Source organism: Hyperoodon ampullatus (assembly GCF_949752795.1).
Source record: "Hyperoodon ampullatus genome assembly, chromosome: 9".
NCBI classification, from domain to species: domain Eukaryota; kingdom Metazoa; phylum Chordata; class Mammalia; order Artiodactyla; family Ziphiidae; genus Hyperoodon; species Hyperoodon ampullatus.
Window position 1 is genome coordinate 28,314,152 of NC_136922.1, and position 17,631 is coordinate 28,331,782.

Genomic DNA, 17,631 nt, shown 5'->3' on the forward strand with positions numbered 1-17,631 from the left:
AGAACTACCAAATGATCCACGTATCCCACTTCTAGGTATATATCTGAAGGAAATGAAAACAGGATACTGAAGAGATATCTGTACTCCCATGTTCACTACAGCAATACTCACAGTAGTCAAGAAATGGAAACAATATAAGTATCCATTGATGGATGATTGGAAAAAGATGTGGTACATATATACAATAGAATACCGTTCAGCCATGCGAAATGAAATCCTGCCATTTGGGACAACATGCATGGACCTTGAGGGCATTATGCTCAGGGATATAAGCCAGACAGAGAAGGACAAATACTGCATGGTATCACTTATATATGGGGAAAAAAAGTCAAACTCATAGAAAGAGAGTGGTTGCCAGAGGTTGGGGATGGGGGAAATAGGGAGAAATTGGTAAAAGCGTATACAGTTTTAGCTATAAGTTGGAAAAGGTCTGACTGGTGACTATAGTTGCTAACACTGTATTTTATTTTTAATTTTTATTTATTTATTTATTTTTTGGCCACACCGTGCAGCACACGGGATCTTAGTTCCCTGACCAGGGAATGAACCCACGCCCCCTGCAGTGAAAGCATGGAATCTTAAATCTGCCAAGAATGTAGAACTTAGTCTCATACACAATGTATTCATAAATCAAATCACCACGATGTACACTTTAAATATCTTATAATTTTATAAGTCCATTATATCTTGACAAAGCTGAAATAAAAAAAATTAAAAAATAAGCTGTGTATAAAATAAACATGAGCATACTAAGGAAAAATCTTCACATTTGCATTTAAATTTGCAGTTTAAATCTACTTTAACTTTACATATTTATTAACATGTTACATTAAAAGCTCTGATATTTTAAAGCCTTACAAAAATGTCATTTCTATTATTAAAATAACATGAAAATATTATGATGTTATAATTAGAGCATTAAGTGTTGACAAAACTAAAATACTTGCCTCATTTCAACACTATCATGTTCTACATCTAAGCATCAAGGAAAAGCAAAATTTTTATCAGTGAACATACTATCTTATGAATAGTAGTCTTTAAATCAATAGAGTTGATTATTCATAATAAAGTTATTACAGGAAGAAGATACTCTGCATAGTTTAGTCATGTCATTAGTTGGGCTGAAGAAGAAGAAAGATTGTCTCTATACATATTAATGCTAATGAAGTACTAAGGATAATGAAAAAGTCTCCAAAGGATAGTTCAATTAAATCTATTTTTATAGTTCTCGTTAATTATATTCCTGCATAAGGCTGTGAAAATTTATTTTTACACTCTTGCACTGACTAATGTTATCAATTATCCAAGTAAATATTTAGGAAAATAAACCAAATTATATTAGAAGTCCATAATCATTTCCTTTGCATGTCTTATCAAATGGTACATTAATTCATTAATACTTGAATATGAAGACCTAAAGAATATTTCACTATTTGTTTTTTAACTTTACTTACTTTTTCTCATTATAAGAAAATCATTTCTACAAATACAACAAAGTATATCAATTGCCTTATTAGCAATCCATACTTGACTGTTTCCAGAAACATCAAAATGGCAACACCACATTCATGCCATATACAATCCAACTCTAAGTCTGGGTATGCAAATTACAAACTCATCTACTCCCATTAGCTTTTTCTAATCCAGCCAACTGCTGTATAACATCCTTTTTCCTAGTCTTAAATATGTAAACATACATGAAGAATTTGAAGTGAACATCGTATTTCACATTTCCATGAACAAAAGTTCACCACTTGTCTTTTCTATTGTAGTTTGAATAATATTAAGGCAAAAATGTTGCATGGGATTCATAGCATGTATAAAATGCTATTCACACTTACATCATACTGGATGAGTCCAAATTGGCCTGCCATAAGACTGAAATGGCCATTGGCATGGGAAATAAGGAAGATAAATCATGGATATACATCAAAAGACACTGGTATATTGGATTTGTTGAGCAACACCTTTCAAATGGCAGATGATGTATGTACTGATAAAGTATTTTTACTAAAAGGGCATAGGATTTCCTCTTCCTGAAATGCTTCAGAAATAATTCTCATGAAGAGTAGTTCTCAGGACTTCCACATCATAAATGCACATTTCATTCACACAATAAGGTAAGGATTTTTTCTTTATTTTAGCTTATATAAGTCAATTGCAAAGCTACAAGCATAAAGACAAAATCTGAGGGGTTTGCACGATACTCCTATAAAAGGCAATTAAAATAAATGTATTCCCTGGAAACATCATGCTAATTTTCAAGCAATATTACAAAGCTATAGTAATTCAAACAGTATGGCATTGGCATAAGAACAGACATAAACTAATGGAACAGAAGAGAGAGCCCAGAAATAAACCCAAACATGGTGAATTACAACAAAGGAGCCAAGAATACACAATGGGGAAAGGACACGCTCTTCAGTGAATGGTGTTGGGGAAGCTGGACAGCTACACACAGAAGAATGAAATTGGACCATTACCTTACACCATATATAAAAATTAACTCAAAATGGATCAGAGAGTTGAATGAAACCATAAAATTCTTGGAAGAAAACTCATGTGGTAAGCTTCTTGATACTGACCTTGGCGATGATTTTTTGGACTGACACCAAAAGCAAAAGGCAACCAAAATCAAAAATAAATAATTGGGACTACATCAGACTAAAAGGTGTCTGTACAACAAAGGAAACCATCAATGAAATGAAAAAGCAACCTACTGAATGGGAGAAAATATTTGCAAATCATATAGTTGATAAGGGGTTAATATCCAAAATATATAAAGAATGCATACAACTCAATAACAAAAATAAAAACAATCTGATTGAAAAATGGGCAGAAGACCTGAATAGACATTTTTCCAAAGAGGACATACAGATTGTCAACGGGTACATGAAAAGGTGCTCAAAATCACTAATCATAAGGGAAATGTAAATCACAATGAGATTTCACCTCACACCTGTTACACTGGCTATCATCAAAGACAAGAAATAACAAGTGCTGGTGAGGGCGTGGAGAAAAGGGAACTCTTGTGCACAGTTGGTGGAAATGTAAATTGGTGCAGCCATCATGGAAAACAGTACAGAGGTTCCTCATAAAATTAAAAATTAATAAATTAAACATGATACAGCAACTCCATTTCTGGGTATTTATCTGAAGAAAATGAAAACATTAACTTGAATAGATACATGCACCCCCGTGTTCACTTCAGCATTATTTACAATAGCCAAGATATGGAAGCAAACTATATCTTGTCTATTTATAGATGAATGGATAAAGAATGTGTTATATATACACAATGGAATATTATTTAGCCATAAGAAAGAAGGAAATCTTGCCATTTGCGACAACATGGATGGACCTAGAGGGCACTGTACTAAGTGAAGTAAGTCGGACAGAGAAAGACAAATACTACATAGCATTACTTATATGTGGAATCTTAAAAGAAAACAAACAGAAAACCAAAAAAACAAAACAATCAAACTCAGGGATACAGAGAACAGATGGCAGTTGCCAGAGGCAGGGGGTGGGAGGGCATGCAAAATGAGTGAAGGGGGTTAAAGGTACAAATATGCAGCTATAAAATAAATTAAGTCATTGGGATGTAATGTACAGCGTGGTGACTATATTAATAACACAATATTACATGTTTGAAAGTTGCTGAGAGAGTAGATCTTAAAAGTTTTTATCACAAGAAAAAAAAATTTGTAACTGCATTTGGTGATGGATGTTAATAGAATCAGCGTGATGATTATTACCCAATATATACAAACACTGAATCATTATGAGGTATACCTGAAAGTAATATAATATTATGTCAACTATATCTAAATAAAAAATTATTCCATTTAGCAGTACTTAGGGTCCAAAATGAACTGATACTTTGATATGAAAGTGGATGCTATGAAGTGAGAAAATAGGGTCAATTTATAGATATGGCTTTAATACTGACTTGTTTAGATACTGATCTCATTGATGGCAGGCCAGGACTTGGGGTAGGGTCATCTACTACATGTGCTAAAGAAAAACGTTGTACTGGGAGATGCTTATGTAACCCTATGATGTCACTGGAAAGAAAATAGTTTACACTTATTTTACGGTAAAGCTATGATGTGCTTTCCCAAATGATAGTTTTACTTAAAAGATTGTAGGAAGAAAAATAATATCCTAATTCAAAATAGAGTATTAAGTGTTCCTTTTGTACTTCTGAACATAATAGAGATTGTGCAGACATACACCATTGACTCGCAGTGAATTATTTCTGTATAAACCACACCCTTTGAGTCCATGTACCTGTGACTTGTTTCCAACCAATAGGACCTGACAAAGGTGATGTGATAGTCACCACCATGATTATATTATGTAAGATTCCATCTCAGCAGACTAGAATGAATCTTCTGCTAGCCTTGAAAAAGTAAACTGGGATGTGTGAGGGGGACTGAGTGGGCCCCACAGATGCTGAGAGTGGTCCCCAGCTGACAGCCTGCCAGAAAATGGGGAATTTAGTGCCACAACTTGGAGGAACTGAATTCTGCCAACAACCTCGTGACCCTGGAAGAAGATCCCCAAGCTCTAGAACAAAACACAGACTGGCCAACAAACAGATTGCAGCTTTGTGAGATCCTTACCAGGGCACCCAGTCCATGCTTAATTTCTTGAACCATGAAAACTGTGAGATACTAAATGTGTGCTCTTTTAAGCCATTAAACTTGTGGTAACTTGTTATGCGTCAATAGAAAATTAATACAAAGATGAAAGCTGTATTCTGAGTCTTCTCTGCACAAAATATACAGGGACCTTATCTTGGTAGCAAAACCTGTGGAACATTTTATGTTTATAGTAGCTACCACAGTGATTTAGCAGCTACAGAGGGTAGGAGATAAAGGGAAAATAGGCCATGAAGAGATAACGTTTTGCCCTTCATAAATGAAGAGGAAGAGATTTGTGTATCAGTTGTGCAATGGTGGGGTTACGGTATAATATATGTAGCAAGTACATGGCATCTAGGCTGCACTAAATATCTAACTGAATGAATTATGAATGGATGAAAATTGAAATGCCTAATTTTCCCCAAGCGGGGCTGATGCATCGGTGACCGTGATGTTAAAAATAATAGATTCGTATTGTATTCTGTTCTTAGAAAATGTCTATAGAAGTATATTAACTCAATGAATCTTGAAAGAACAAACAGGAAACCCTCTATTTTACAGAAATAAAGTTTTGTGAGGTTAAGTGCTCAAGACAACACCTAATATATGGCAATGCTAGAGCGGAGCCCAAACTCTTAGTCCAAATAAATAAGTGGCTTAGTGATGAGTCTCCTGTTGGGTTAGGGCCAGGGAACCTGGTTTGGAATCAGAAAGGGTGGGTTTGGGAGCAGCATATCCACCCCTTCCCTTTCTCATTCAGTTGCAGAGGGGAGAGTGATGAGAGACATCACAATCAGGCCATTAAAAGGAGAAACTACCAAGATATAAAAAATGTTGGGGAGTCAGTATCTCTCAGTCAGTAATGACAAGAGGAAACATTTCTGGCTTAGGCAGTTTGCAGATTATACTGTACCATTTAATCTGAAGCTGTAACTGATTAGTTGGGACAGATTGTGCTCATTTTATCAATATAATTTCCATTTTTCTATTGATGCATAAATGTCTATGACTTGTTTATATCTTTATCAGACACTACAAAGATGAAAGTGTTACTTTTTAAGTATTACAGATTTTATCATTTTTGTATTTTACCATTTGTGTTAAAAAGATGAATGGCATATACATATCTGTTAAATGAATAAGTAGTTAATACTTGCATATCTTAGTATACAAATCTACATAGAAGAAAGTATATACAGGCCTGGTACCATAATAATATTATAATTACCACTATTTGGGGGAGTAGTTGAGAAACTGATTTGGAGAGAAAAGTTCTGAATTTGCTGAGTCACTTTAGGGATACTATAAATAAAATCCAGGTGTCCGTATTATTTTTGTGCTACAGGCTAAACCTGTTCTCATCGAAATCAATTTGCTCTTGGTGAAGGAGGTATTCAGTGAAGTTCAACAGCTTCTACTGTCCAGTATATATCAGGGAATATTTTTCACTAAAGAGTTATTTTATAAAATTATTTCGGTTATATTCGTTACTCTATTTAAAAAACTGTTACTACTATCTGTAATGGAGAAGAAACGTTATATGTTGTTAGGTGACCAGGCTAAGAATAAACATTCCACTGAAATTGTGCTTTAAACAAAAATTGAGCTGCTTTTATTTATTTTCATCTAGTTTGTTACTACATCAGATTTATTGAACTTTTAGTTGTCAGATGTCTCAAAATATATGACTTTGAACCAATGAATTCTATTTGGTGACTCTACCTTGTGCCAATATTATTTTATATTTAATATATTATTTGTTCCTAATCTCTTCGGTATCATCTTCAGGGATAGAAGGAAAAAGAAAGTAACATTTCTAGAGTTTCTCCTATTTGTCTTATACTATTTTTTGTGTTTTTTAATCATCTCTATAACTTTTCATGTTAGTTACTATCCATACCATTTCAGGACAAAGCAGCTGAGACTAAGGAAGGTTAGAAACCTGCCTAGGTTGGCTAGCAAGTAAAAAAGCTAATATTAGAGCCCATTTTCTTCTTGAGTCCCACGTCCTTGTTCTTTCTATATAACTTTGCTCATCGCTCTAATTGTCAAGAAAATATTCTAGAAGATCAGTATAAATCCTTTCTCCTTCAACTGAATCTCATTTCTTATTACCTACTTTCCATGGCCCATTCATATACATTTTTCATTTATATCCTTATATTTAACATTAGCATCACCAATTTATCCTCCTTAACCTGCAGGTTAAACATCTTGAATGTCTTCACCGTGTCCTCACAGAATCAATTATTAATTCCTTTAATTTTGCTTTATTAAGAAAAACAGAAAAATATGTTCATCTATCTCCAGTTAGAAGCATAGCCTATAATGTCACTTCCTTAGCAGGAACACACTTCTACAAGCAATATTTATCTTGACAGATGTCAGGAGAAGTGATGATGTGAATGAGGAACTAGTCCTGACAGTAGATACTTCCTTTGTCACTAAGGAAATGCACACAAGCTTTCACTAAAATGTACCAGGATGAAACTGTGATTTTAGAAGAGATTCAGTCCAAATAGTATTTTATTTCTATAGTTGTATAATTTGTTTATTCCTAAAAATAATTTGAGAGGCTTGCAAAAAATTATGTCATACATAATTTGGACTGTTGCTAAGAATGAAAGAGAAAAAGCCATCCTGAATGGGGAGGGAGAAATTTGGGGGTCAAGGCACCTTCGCAGAATCTGCTCAGTTTCCTAGAACTTGCAGCAGTTACGATGGAGCACACATGTTCCCAAATGGACTGTGACACTTCTTCGTGTTCCACGAGAAACAGAAAATATGACAGAATTGTTTTAACTTTCTACGACTTGGCCTTAAAAAAAAAAAGTTTTCTCACGAAGTGTTCATGTAAATAACAATGGAGGCATGTTAGTGCATGTCAGGTATAATTTATATCAACTGCATGAAGCAGAGTTCACCACATTTTTGCCTCAGTTCCCTTTTATTTTATATACCACATGTGAGGACAGCAGTGCGTTCTCAAATAAAAGTGATCAAACATTTTTATTTGATCACCTGGTGCACCTTATTTGATTATGGTTAAGCTTCTTTCAGAATTCAGTTTTGAAGCAAACAAGACAAAACCATGCTTCAATGATTTCAATGATACTCATACCACCTATCAAATTAAATTCAGATTCTTTACTTGTCTGGTCCACCATGATCTGGCCCTAACTTTGGTTACTTTTATGCACTCTGTGTTCTATCAAAACAAAACGGAAAAAAAAAAAAGAAAAACCCAAACAAAAATAATCTGTCTTCCTGCAGTGAAAAAATCATTGAAAAGAAAAAAACAGCACTAATTATGGTCTAAGGTCTAAAATTAAGACTCAGTATTATGTGCTGCCTCATGAACTGGTCAAATTAGCAAGGTCTTAAATGGTCTAACCATAAGATCCCCTCCCTACTCTGGTGGATATAAGGACCCCTAGCCAAACAGCCCTCCTTATCAAGGGGATCAAGTACAATTTCTGCTTATGCCTGAGCAGCTGGGCTTCAGTTTCCTCCAAGTCTAGGAAATTATTCAACCAAGTCAATCATATCTTCCTTCAAGAACCAGGGGCAGTCCAACCTTTTGATACTAAAATGTTGGCCTTCCACAGCTGGTTGTTTACTCTGTTCCTAAGTAAAACCCCCATGTGGCCTATATATTTTAAGGAAATAATGAATATCATGGCTGCATTTTTACACTGTAGTATTGTGGTATTGTTTATAATACTGAAAAGGGGAAGACAACACAAATGTCCAACAATTGAGGAATGGTTGATGTAGATGATTAAATATCTACAAACATGATAAAAACAAGTAATTAAATTTATGTTTATGAAGAACTCTTGACGTAACAGGAAAATGTCTTTGTTAGGCAATTTACACTATATTAAAAATATGTATGTAAACTACTTTACAATATACTCCTAACTTTTACTGTGTGTGTACATGGGTATAAACAAGATAAAAAGGAAAGAGAATATAAATTGTCAAATTACGATGGCTTTTATTTTCATCTTTATATTTTTCACTACTACCATAATTTACTGAGGATTGATCGCTCTGTCTATCCATCCATCTGTCCATCCAGCTATCTACACATACATATACCCACACACACACACTCATTTTACGTATACATACAAAGAAGAGAGTTGAAAATGATATATGCATTTAGCCATTTAGCTACTGGTAGCTGAAAGCCAGATGGGAGGTTTGCCTATTAGATCTCTAAAAGAGGAAACAGAAATGAAAATCTTCATGAGAAAATGGGGAAAGATGTGTTCTCTATATCCCATTGATAAAATTCTTTGAGCAAATGAAGGTATGCAGTACAAAAATTGTACGTGTACAAACATGTACCCGTGGTTTGTGCCATACTTTAATTTTCATTAGACAGTCTCATGTATTCATTGCTTCCTATGTATTAGCTCCACTTCTTCAAGTGGCTTGCAAATTCTTGGAAGCAGAGTGGTCGCCACAGGCTTTTCCTGTATGTGCCTCATAGCTAGGTTAAGGTTGAACCTATATTCAATATGAACTATTTATTTTTTTATAGTGGACAACTGAAAGATAGGCCTTTGTTTATCATAACTGTACTTTCTGTAACCCTATATTATTTGAAAAATTTTCAAGTAAATTTAACAGTTAAAAAAGGTGGCTAAATTTTTGTTTCAGTATTTTTATTGACTATGGAACATATTCTATGGAACATGGGGGTATTTTTTTAAACTAATTTGCTGATCATATCTTTGAGAAATACTGGGTAAGATATATAGAACTATTCTTACCATCTAGAAGGTTCCATCTAAAGTCTGAATACACGTATCTATCTAAGTCACCTCTAAGTTTGTGGATTTTCTCTGTAAACACTCATAAATAAGAAAAAAAGGAGGAGAATGATATCAGTATTTGGTGGAAATGGTTATACTTTCAAATTATTCAGAAGCGAGTAGAAAATATGCAAGTACAAAGTAAACAGTATAATTATTTTCATATCTTTTTAACATATTTAAGATTTTCATTTGCTTTCTTAGGATTTTGCATACGTAATTTCTTTGGTTGCATACTGGGACAACATAATGACTGACCAAACTATGTAAATAAGGCAATTATCACAAATGTAATCATTTCCATTAAAAAATTATTGAAATATAAACCATAGTGAGTATGAGGGTTTATTTGCTGTGTATATATGTATGCATGTATGTAAACTCCCTATCCTCTTCCAAATATGAAAACATAATTCACTCAATGCCTATTCATTTTGCCAGTGTTTGAGATCTCCATTGATTAACAGGAGGAAGTAGAAAGTCTGACTAGCTATTGTTTGCTTTTAAAGCTATTCTTAAATACTTCTGCTCAGATTTTTAAAATTTTAGGCCAATAAAACTCCTTCCAGTGATTAGTATTAAATGGGAAGAGAGGAAGAAATTCTATAGCAGATGGTACAGTTCCTGCATTGTTGTCACAACTAGTCACTAATGTTCTTTATGAACAAAGCTGGGATGTCTACTCTCACTACTCTGTTCAGTATTGTACCACACTTTTAGCAATTGCAATAAGGACAAAAATGAAACTTATCCCCATTGGAATGGAACAAGTAAAACTGTCTTTACTTGCAGATAACATAATCTTGCATGTAGAAAATCCTAAGAACTCCACAAAAAACTATTAGAACTAAAAACACTAGCAAGATTATAAGCCAAAAGGTCAATATACAAAAATCAAATATTTCTATAAAAGGGCAATGAATAGTCCAAAATTGAAATTAAGAAAACAACTGCATTCTCAATAGCATCAAGAAGAATAAGATAATTTGGGAGACATTTAGCAAATGAAATGCTAGTTTTGTACACTGAAAACTATAAAACTTTACTGAAAAAAATGAAAGGATATCTCAGTAAATGAAGAGGTATTACATGTTCATGAATTAGAAGATTCAATGTTGGTAAGAGAGCAATTCTCTCCAAATTGATCTATAATTTCAATGCAACCTCTATCATAATCCCAGTAAGTTGATACTAAAAAAATATGGAAGTTAAAAGGATCAAGAATAGCCAAAACTATCTGGAAAAAAAAAAGTTGGAGGACTTCCACTATCAGATTTCAAAACGTAATATAAAGCTATATAGTAAGCAAAAGAGTGTAACAGTTAGGCGTATAGTCAAACAGTACAGAATTGAGAATCTAGAAATAAATTCTTGTATTAATGGTAGATTGATTTTTGACAAAGATACCAAGGCAATTCAATGGGGAACATATTTTTTTAACAAAAGGTGCTTGTACAGTTAGATATCCATTAGTGCTTCAAAAAAATGAACCTGGATCTCAGCCTCATACCATACACAAAAACCAGCACAAAATAGGTCATTGACCCGAATGTTTAAAGCTTCTGGTATAAAACACAAGAGAAAATCGTTTTGACCTTGGGATAGTTCTTAATACATTATCAAGAGCAGCATGGTTCACAAACAAAAAAAATCAATAAACTGAATTCCATTAAAATGTTAAAACTTTTCTTTAAAACACACCTTTAAGAAAATAAAAAGACAGCACACAGATTAGAAGGAAATTTATGCATGCCATGTATCTTATAAAAGACACATCCAAATATATAAAGAACTCTCACAACTCAGTATGAGGACAAACAACCCAAATAAATACGGGCAAAATTTCTTAATAAATACTTCACCAAAGAATACATATGCTTTGCTTATAAACCTGAAAATATGCTCATTATCATAGGTCATGAGGAAAATTCAAGCTAAAAATAACAATGAGATATCATCCACACTCACCCCGAAAGACAGACATTACCAAGTGTTGACAATGACATGGAGAAAGTGGAATCCTTACACACTGCTGGCGAGAATGCAATATGGTACCTTCATCTTGGAAAACTACTTGGCAGTTTCTTAAATAGTTAAGAAACTTACCATGTAACTCAGCAGTTCCTCTTCTAGGATGCCATACAGAAATACAATATGTCCAAACTAAAACGTGTATGCAAATATTAAGAAAAGCCAGGCAAAATCCAATGGATAAACAAATATACACAATCTAAACAATGGAATACTTCTTAAGAATAAAAATAGCAAACTTCTGATACATGTTACAAAATGGATAAACCTAAAAAATACTGGAAAGGGAAAGGAGCCAGACACCAAAACTGTAAACTGTGTGATTTAACGTATGTGAAGTGCCCAGAAAGGGTAAACTCAGAGACATAAAGTAAATTTCCTGCCTGTGGCTGGGAGAGGAGTGTTGGACGTGGCTATTGCTATCAGACCCAAGGGAACTTTTTTGCAATGATCGAAATGTTCTAAAACAAAATTGTGGTGATGGTCACACAACTCCATAAATTTATAAAAGTCATTGATTTGCACACATACAACGTGCATATTTATGATATGTAAAGTTGTTGAAATAATAATTTAAAAAGGGCTATCCACAATGGTATTCCTACCAACTCAGATCCAATGAGATCTGTTATATTTATCTCCTGTTTCTAAAAGCTCATGAAGATGGTGGACTAAAGAGGAATAGAAAATGAGCCGCTATTTCCACAGAAGACACTGCTGTCTTTTGAACCTAAACATTTTTAATGTTCTTCACTACTGCGCTTTCTAATTAGTCTTTCTAGCCTTGCAGATGGAGCCAGTCTATTGCAGAACTATACATAAGCAAATATCTTTTTTAAAATCAGAAGAATTTCTTTGACTTGTTTCAAACAGCTGTGTTTCTGGAGCCATAAGACGAGTTCTAAATAAAAAAGAGACTCATTTCTTGAGCATTGCATTTTATCTTTTTTTCTGATAATTTCTGTCTAAGAGAAGGGGAAATAACATTTGTTGAGTGTATAGTAAGTATAACATTTTGGGCTAGGTGCACTTGCAATTACGTGAGATAGAGAGAGCTGGTCTTATTTTATGGTTGAGCAAACTTATTCTCAAAATTTAAATAAGTGATAGAGCTGGACTCCAACTCAGGTCTTTCTAATTCTAAAACTCATGACCTGTTTTCTTCATTTTGCTGCCTTCAACTTGTTTGAATAAAGATTTTCAAAACCACTGTATAGTTGTTGATCAACACCTATAAGAGTATCTTTGAAGTTTACGGTAAAAAGTTAAAGTATCTATTTCCTTAAAATTATGGGCCACTTAATAGAAGACTGTAAGCATGTATTTTCCTCTGCATACATCATAAAATACTATAAATGATGGTACATATGTATATGTGTGTACACACTTATACATATATACATACGTCTATGAAAAATAAAGTTCTATAAATTCCCTGGCTTTGTCTCAGTTGTTCCTAAAATTGTACTATAATAATTGCTCACATTTAATATTCTCCTACTAAAGTATGAGTAATTTGTAGATCAAGGTCTTTGTTGGATTCATTCTAGTAATACAGCAACCAACACAATGTGAATCACACCATGGGTGCTCTGTCAATAACTATTAATGAATAAAAAATTTTTAATGAATTCAATATAAGTTTAAAAGCAGTTATAAAATATACTTTATTTGTGTAAGTTTTTTATAGGAAGAAATAAAAACTTATTTAGAATTTTTTAAACTTTCTCTATAAAGATCCTTAGAGAAGTATTTCTCAAACATTTTGGTTCCAAGGAGCCATTTATATTTTTTAATATTATTAGGGACCTCAAAAAGCTTTTGTTTATATGGGTTATAATTATGTGTATTCTCTGTATTATAAACTAAAACTGATAATTTAAAGTATTTATTAATGAATTTAAAGTATTAATAAACTCATTCTGTGTTAAAATAAATCACATTTTTAATAAAAATATATTTTAAAAACAAAACATTTATGAGAAAGGTGGCATTGTTTTATATTATTGCAAATCTGCTTGATATTAAGTTAAGTAGAAGACAGCTGAATTCTCTTATCTGTTATATACAGTCTATTGTGATGTCACACATCAATTAATCTCTGAGAAACTCTACTGTATATTCACAGGAAAATAAGAGTGCAAAAGGCAAATGCTACCTTAGTATTACTATGAAAATAATTTTGACCTTGAAAACCCCCTGAAAGAGTCTTGGGTACCATGAGGGTTCCAGGCTTATACTATGACAACCACATAGTAGAAAGAATTATGAAAAAAAAAAACAACTTTCTAATCCTGTCTGCTATTTTGAAATTACTTTTGCTTCCAATAAATAGAAATATATTTTTTCCTTTTCTGTGAGGTATGCTGGTTTCATATAATTCTTATAAAATATTTTAATGCTAGACCCATTTAGAATGGTCTATTAAAATACTAAAAAAGATATATTTTATTTCTACTTTCGATGGGTTTATATAACTAAAATGAAAATTTACTAACGACAATTTCCCCCTCTGTTTAGGAGAGCAGAAATACTACATTTTATTCTTCTCTTCTTCCTTGATTACACCCTTATCTTTTTGACAAAGGCAGTTAAATTATTAGCTTAGAGAGCTTTTTCACTATCGATGAAGCTATTGGACACTGCTGTTTTTCTCTAAATGTGAGAGACAAACAGGAATTTAATTATTTTTTATTATGAAAAATTTCATACATATAAAAGAGTAGTGACAAGACCGTAATAAACCCCAGTATGGTTGATCTTCCAGCTCCAACAATTAATCAAATCATGGTTAGTTTTGTCCCATCTATTTCTTTACCACTCTCTACACAGCTAATTGTGAAGCAAATTTCACACAAGACACTGTTTCCTCTGTAAATATTTTAGTATGCATCTCTAAAAGATATATTTCATTTTTAATGAAAACATTAACATAAAAATGACACTGATAGCTACGAATAACTTTACTGTCACCAAACATTAGTCACTCAAACTAAGCTTTTGGTAGACCAGCAAATAACAGAGATTAGCCAGGAGTGTAAACGCTCTATGCCAGGGTTTGCGTATTAACCTCAAATTTCTGGAGGCTGTTTGCTAAAAATTGCCGTTTCTGGTTCTAGTCTTGCATATACATGCATTTAAACCCCTTTCAGGTACTTAAGACTTATCTGAAGACAATACAAATTGCTTCAAAACGTTTACTTTAGAATGAGATCGTGCTACCGGATACATGGAAAATATATTCAGTAGTAACGCAGGGTAAATACAACAAGGAAAATATTTTTATTATTATTTTAGGCAAATATCAAAATAAAAAGGAGCTTGCAGAGAGATAATATAATACACTAGTAAATTTACCGTTCAAAACTATAATCCTCTTTTCTCATTTTGCAAAATCTATATACAGAGGAAACAGAATTTAGTTTTCAGACTAGAATATTTATAACAAGAAATCAATAGCTCTTATTTCTGTTATTCTTATATTTTAAAATAAGAATTATTTTTTCTTAATTGTAGTAAAAGAAAACAAATTAAAAAATTTTCCTAATTGTAGTAAAAGAAAAATTAAAATAAGCTGCAAAAGAAAAATGATAAGGTTGAAGGGATAATTACTTTGACATAGTATACTAATAGTAATACAACTAAAAAATAGACATATTGATATAGAGTCCTGATGATTTAGTAAAAATACTTTGAAGATTTTTGTTGTACTCCCTGAAAAAAATAATTTTGGTATTGATAGAAAGTATTATGTTGTTTTGCTTTATGAGCTGGAGGGAACTGAAATAGTTTGTAGCAGGTAGTTATTTCTACAAAAAGAGTCCCTGGATTTTAAGGCTCACCCCTGGAATGTTCATCAGTACTTAAAATACAGTCTGTATACAATAAAATCTTGAAAGTTTGAATTATCTATCTCTGGCAGAAGAAAAATTACCCAATCTTAAAAGAAAAACAACAATATTAGGCTCTAAATCGATTCATTCTCTATGAAAATAAAGAGAGGACAATTGCTCAAAGCAAAACCTGTTCCACATCTACATTCTCTAGGGTCTAAAATCTGCAAGGAACAACAGGAAGAACACTGAAGAAATACCTCTTTTTTATTCTCTATCAGTCCTTAAAAAGAAAAACCCTCCAACACATAGGCCATGTTAGATATACCACCTATACATATATCCATATATATTCGTGAATATTTTCTGTTGATGTACGGTGTCTATGAAACAAAGAGTGAGAATATAGGGAAATACTTGAGTGAGAATATAGGTAATTTTCATATTTTAAAAATTTATTAACTATGAGAAAATTTATACTTCCATCTCACAAATATAAGAGGACTTTTTATTTGTAAACTAAATTCAACTTGAGATCTGGATTAGATTCTGAACCAGAAAAAAAAAATTAGCGGGGATACTCAAAATCTGGATAAGGCTTGTAGATATTTCAGTACTATCATATTAATGTTAATTTCTTGTTTTGATCATTTTTTTGTGGTTAGATAGATGTTAACATTAGTGAAACTGGGTAAAGGGTGGGCAAAAGAACTGTGTTAATTTCTGGGAGTCCAAAGTATTTCAAAATAACAAGGTTAAAATTTCTGTCATAAGTTTGGTTTACAGAAGAACACAAACAAATAAAAATCAGCAAAATTGATAATCTTCAAATTGATAAGGTATAGGGGAATCTATTCTTTAGAAAAATTCAAGTTAGTTTTCTACTTTCTGTGTAAGAATGTTTTATGGTCCTATGACCATATTACTGAACAGTGCAATAAGTATGGAGCATTGTAATGTCATGTACATTTTTAAAAATGAAGATAACAGAATGATCTAAATATATATGCCATTTAGTAATGTATCATACTAATGATTATGCCATTATTGTCTTTTATATTTAAATGCACAACCTGCTTATTTTTTGAAATTTTCCAATACACAACTTTTGACATAAAAAGTGGTCTTTTCTAAAGTTTAATGAGTCATGTAAACTGAAATTCAAATACATATCTCAGTGCGACATTAATGAAAAGAACTAGATTATTTGATTTCCTTTACCTGAGACTGTGTGATCCTTGGAGTCTCTTGTTATTTTTATTCTTGCATGAGGAAAGATGTAGTGCACAGTTTTCCCGTTCATCTGTATAATCTAAGACGTACATGTGATAAGGTGAAAAAGCAATGTTAAAGAGACTTAAAAGGCAATTTATAGAATTCACTTTTTTTTCAAAGCACATTGAGTCAATCAATGAAAATATATTAGAAGACTCTCAAATGATGACAATTTTAAGCATTTAATACTACACAATGACGTTATTGGTTTCCGAGTTTATTATAGTCTTTATGTTTACAACCAGTTTCTCTTGCAAACTGATTTGTTGTGTTTGGAAAATCAACGAGCACATGTAACACCTAAAGGATGCCTGTTACTATGGTAGTGCATAGTAGTGATGACAGTGGATAGAGGAAGTATATGGAAAATTGATATCTGCTGATTTTGTTTTGGGCAGCCTAGAAATAGGCATTGTCAATTTTCAGCAATCAAGTGATCCTAAGGGAGAAAAGCCACAGAAGATCCTCATACTCTGCATCTCTATCACTCTACTAGGAATGCATATTTATGTTATTTTGATTTCATTGTGGAATTTTGCTTCTGCTGAGCACATCTACAAGCAGTTTCAATGTATACCTGATGCTGAGACTAATTCTGTATAAATAAATCAAATCTTTGCTCATTCTAATATTTTCTGAAGCCTTCTTTGTATGCAAAGGTGTTACTTCTCATTTACTTCTGATGTTCCTTCGGGTAGAAGAAACAACACTCAAAGTTCCTGTTACAAGTCTGTGATTTCAATTCTCATTACTGAGACTTGAACATGAGAATACTATAGACTGCATTATTGCTGTTTCCACCTGGAAAAATGAGATTTCTGAAACAAAAGTAAATTAGCAAATCCAAACTTATGCTTTATATTTTATGGAATTTGGCTTTCAAAAGAGATTTGTGAAATAATGAAAGAAATAGTAAAATATTTCTATATCTGTATTAATAGGATTTTATTAGGATAGAATCTTGTATTTATCACCTCAGGAGAATTTTTGACTATAATTCAAATGAAATAATAGTCA

General features: G+C 32.6%; 1 protein-coding gene across 1 annotated transcript in view; it reads right to left on the minus strand.

Annotated features, from left to right (window-relative positions):
- Nucleotides 1-17,631, minus strand: part of PCLO (piccolo presynaptic cytomatrix protein) — a gene marked incomplete at both ends in the record, with an annotated part of 388,228 nt that overhangs the window by 149,093 nt on the left and 221,504 nt on the right. The window contains one exon of the mRNA XM_079711001.1: nt 16,561-16,651. Within this exon, the coding sequence (XP_079567127.1) occupies nt 16,561-16,651 (91 nt within the window). The remainder of the gene's footprint in view (nt 1-16,560; nt 16,652-17,631) is intronic.